The 4,875-nt window shown below is 41.7% G+C and overlaps 1 protein-coding gene across 1 annotated transcript; it reads left to right on the top strand.

Annotated features, from left to right (window-relative positions):
* Positions 1-2,582: 2,582 nt before the first annotated feature.
* Positions 2,583-2,951, top strand: LOC132225031 (huntingtin-interacting protein M-like). The gene has a single exon (XM_059680238.1). The coding sequence runs from the start codon at positions 2,583-2,585 to the stop codon at positions 2,949-2,951; it is 369 nt and encodes a 122-aa protein (XP_059536221.1).
* Positions 2,952-4,875: the final 1,924 nt, after the last annotated feature.

The raw sequence follows: 4,875 nt of genomic DNA, 5'->3' as shown, positions 1-4,875 counted from the left end.
CCAGGAATCCCGCGGTTCTCCTTTCCCCCAGTCAGGGGCTGTGCCTGTCCCAAGGGACGCGGCTGTCTGCCACGCGGTCTCCCTCCAACTCTCTTGGCTCAGAGGTCTGGCAAACTTTCCTGCCCAAATCCCTGTGTTTTTTTTTGTTTTGTTTTGTTTTGTTTTGTTTTTTTTTTTACCTTTCCAGGGGAGTTCTGCTCTTCCCGGCTGCAAATGGTCTCACCAGCTGAGCAATTTCGCCAATTCGGTGTGGGTGTTACTAGTTTCAGCTGCTCACTCCATTTGCTCCGGGACACGACCTGGGACGCGTCTGCCTATATCGCCGCCATCTTCTGTCTCTCTAATAAAGATTAATTTAAAAAAGGAAGTGAGGAGCACAGCTGAAAAGGCCTTTATTGTCTTAGAGCAGCGGTTCTCAACCTATGGGTCGCAAACCCTTTGGGGGTCGAACGACCCTTTCACAGGGGTCACCTTAGACCATCGGAAAACACATATAAAATTACATATTGTTTTTGTGATTAATCACTATGCTTTAATTATGTTCAATTTGTAACAATGAAAATACATCCTGCATATCAGATATTTACATTGTGATTCATAACAGTAGCAAAATTACAGTTGTGAAGTAGCAACGAAAATAATTTTATGGTTGGGGGTCATCACAACATGAGGAACTGTATTAAAGGGTCGCTGCATTAGGAAGGTTGAGAACCACTGTCTTAGAGAATACCTAATCATCAAAAACAGACTATTGATAAACATATGAATATCAGATGTTGTTGGTGAAGATTTAGAGGGAAAATATTGGAATCTGGAGGAGAGGAAATTCTTGTTATCTAGGGGCAGAAATCACAGGTGAATTGTAACAATGCACATGTAGCTGAGCAGGTTCCCAAGGAAAGTGTTGAAGGCATGACATTGCTTTTTCTTGCTATTTTAAAGAAAATACATAAATCGAGGGAAGAACTGGTAAGCAAAAAAGAACCAGTACATGAAGATACAAGAAATTCTCAGCCTATCCAGATTGTGAAAGACATTAAAATGAGAGGATTCACTGTCAGGAAAGTGTCCCATGGAGATAAAATCAAGGATGTAGCTAGTCATCCATGTGCTAGTACAGCTGAGGAATCAAAAGGTCAGAGTATTCAGAGGGCTCTTTGAAGCAATATAGGATATGAATCATGGATGTTCCCAGCTATCTTAGCAGAAGCAACAAATAGAGATGAGATTTTCCAAGAGGGATGTGGGAAGGAGCTTCTTGTCTAAGGACATGAATCCCCACGACATACATGGGAGACTACAGGATTTTTGCATATGTTAAATCAACAGAAACAATGTCATTTTTAACTGAAAGAATAGACCGAGGATGAAATGATAGAAGGTTGTGGTACTTCCAGGTGTTGACAAGCAGAAAATGGGCTGATAAACTACTCAACTGCAAACATGTGCTCAATTCAAAAGGAAAGATGATTCTGAGTGCAGAACATAGAGGGCAGAGCTGTGGAGCCAGGTGAATTCATGGGATCAGAAGGAAGAGCCTCACCTCAACAATGATCATTTCCAGGCCTTGAAGCTATGCAGGTTTGTGTGCTTCAATATTGAAGTTGCTTGGGTCAGAGACTCCTTTCTTCCTTCTACATTCTCTCTTTTGGAATAGACATATTTATGACTGTGATCAGCTATAAATAAATGAACCAAAAACAAAGCAGAAACACAATATTAGTAGAGAGGAAAATGAAAATGATAAAAAAAAAAACAAAACAAAAATAAACATCTCTTGGTGCTTTGGCTTCACCTAGGACAGCCAAGAAAAAGCACATCTGGGCTTCAAATGATTCTTAAAAATGAGGCTCAACAACATCTACCTGATTCTGACAGATGAATCTACTGAGCAACTCATTGTGACTTCCAAAATGATTAAAATATATTTTTCAAAAGGTGTAAAAAACCAAAACATTCATACAGATATAAAATGAACATGTGTTAAAAGATTCTATTTTCTCAATGAGGGAATGGCAAGGTGTTATAACTGGTTGAAAAGAGAAAACAAATTTAGATATGGGAATATTAATCAAGAACATTTCAATGAATGTATAAATGGATGTAAAACTGGTTTCCTGACATCATCACAGGGGGGCAATTTAATATCTGCTAAACAAGACAGTTTACATGTTTATCAGTAGCCTACAACCAATCAAAGGTTGTAAAGGACCTTAAAGACAATGTAAGGTTAGAATCAGATGGCATGGAATTGTGTCCTTAAGATGGGAAAAGTTTTCTATTGAAACACATTTATTTTTACAATGTTAAAGTCAAGCAGAAAATGACAGTTCCCTCAAAAGTCAGGGGCCAGTCGCTAGAGTTACAGGTCCCTGTAGGGGACATTTCTAGGCTGAGGTCTGATGAGGTCACAATGGACACCTATGACGACCCAAAGTCCAGGATGTCATAAAGGGCTCCCTGACCAATGAGGGGCTAGAGTGCAGAGATCTAAGACGCAGAGCTGAGCGGTGGTGTCTTCAAAGACCTAGTCCAGCTATACGTACAGTTAAGAAGGGCTGATCGGACTGAAATCAACAACCATGTCACAAAATCAAAGCCCTGCGAACTCCACCAAGACTCCAGGCCACGATTTAACCGCCGAGTTGCAGTCTCCTTTGACCTACGTGGATCGCCTTCTTCAAAACAATCAACAGAATCAAGATCAAAGTTCCGGCGCAAATGACTTGGTTATGGTCATGCTCGACTCCCTGACGGACTACATCGTGGAGATGGTGGGCATGGAGGTCAACAACCAACGTGCGCCAAGTGCTCCAAGTGCGCCAAGTGTGCCGAGTGCGCCTACTGCCGAGCCAGAGGCGGAGAGGGCAGCCAACAGCCATGAAGTGCCGCGCTACCGTGATGCAGCGTTCACTCTGTTCGACCCAAAGCGTGCATCTAGAAGAGGCTGAAAGCCTGCGTCCCCGAGCCTGGCAAGAGTCATTGGAGCAGCCCAAGCTAAATGTCGCCTAGCTCAGGAAGCCAGGTTCTGTTGTCAACTAATGTCATTAAAGGACTGAGCAGCACCGCAATACTTCTGATTCCGCTGTTTCTGTCATTTGGTGGGAGAAGTAGCTGCGAGACATCCAGGAGATATCTCATGGAGAATTGGAAGGTAGAAGGTGTGGGCAGTGTGGGAATGGTAGAATCAGGGACTTAAGGGAGCAGTTTCTAATGGCGACGGTGCGCGGGGAGGGGCGCTGGTGGGAGTAACTGGCGGAGGTTGTTGGGGAAGAGAAGACTTTCGCAAGGGTTTTGAACAAGTCAAGGCTGGGGTCGGGGATGGCTCCCAGAATGATTGTGGTAACTGGGGTGGGCCTGAAGACCATGACTGAGGCGCCAAAGGATTTATTCCTAATTGGGAATGTCTAAACGTAGGAAGTGGTGGCAACGGGGGTGGCAGAGAGGGTAGCATAGCAGTTGGCATGAACTTCATGGGATTGGGGCTTTACAGGAGGACTGAGGAGTGGTGGGAAAAACAAAGAAACATATATAAAAGGAATTAGAGTCCGCTGATTTCATTTATTTATATACTGCCTCGTTACAAAAAAGGACTTGAGACAGGGATTATTAAGTAGTGCTTTAACTGCCATTACAATATATTATTTTGTCCTCTTTTGTGGATACTGCTACTTTAAACAGTAATATATAAAAGCTACTCTCTGGTCTAAGACTTAAAATTCAAGCAAGTCTTAATGTTTTTAATTTCTTCTTTGATCTCATTGGTAACCCAGTCAATATTTAATAGCATGCTATTCAGCTTCCAGGTGTTTGAGTATTTTGGGTTGTTTTTATTGTAGTTTATTTCTAGTATTATGCCATCGTGGTCTGCGAAGATGCTTTTTATGATTTCAATCTTCTTGAATTTGGGGATACTTTGCTTGTGACCCAATATGTGGTCTATTTTTGAAGATGTCCCATGAGCACCTGAGAAGAATGTATATTCTCTGGCTTTGGGGTGAAGTGTTCTGAAGATGTCAATTAAGTCCATCTGATCTAGTGAGTCATTTAGGATTGCTGTATCTTTGCTGATTGTTTGTCTATAGGACTTATCCAGTGCTGTCAATGGTGCATTAAAGTCCCCTACTATGATTGTATTGTTGTCGATCTCTCCTTTGATATCTTCCAGGAGGTTTTTTTTATGAATTTGGGTGCTCCTGCATTGGGTGCATATATGTTTACCAGGGTTATATCTTCTTGTTGTATTGATCCCCTTAGTATTATGAAGTGGCCTTCCTTATCTCTTGTTATGGCCTTCACTTTGAGGTCTATTTTGTCCGATATAAGTATTGCTACCCCAGCTTTCTTTTCCTTTTCATTTGCCTGAAAGATATTTTTCCATCCTTTCACTTTCAGTCCATGTGAGTCCCTTCTAATGAGGTGGGTTTCTTGTAGACAGCAGATGTATGGGTCATGTTTTTTTATCCATTCAGCCACTCGATGTCTTTTGGTTGGAGCATTTAGTCCATTTACGTTTAAAGTTATTATTGAAAGGTACTTGTTTGTAGCCATTTCTTTTTTTGTGTGGCTGTTTTCTTTCTGAGCTTTTTATTTCTTCTTTTTACACCAGTCCCTTTAGCATTCCTTGCATTGCTGGCTTGGTGGTGATAAACTCCCTTAGCCTTTTTTTTTGTCTGTGAAGCTTCTTATTTCCCCTTCAAGTTTGAATGATAGCCTTGCTGGATAGAGTATTCTTGGATCCAGTCCTTTGCTTTGCATCACTTTGTAAATTTCTGTCCATTCTTTTCTGGCCTGATGTGTTTCTGTTGAGACATCATTTGACAATCTAATGGGCGATCTCTTGTATGTAACTTTCCGTCTCTCTCTTGCAGCCTG

Source organism: Myotis daubentonii, chromosome X (genome assembly GCF_963259705.1).
Source record: "Myotis daubentonii chromosome X, mMyoDau2.1, whole genome shotgun sequence".
NCBI lineage: Eukaryota > Metazoa > Chordata > Mammalia > Chiroptera > Vespertilionidae > Myotis > Myotis daubentonii.
This window is presented reverse-complemented; position numbering and strand designations above follow the sequence as displayed.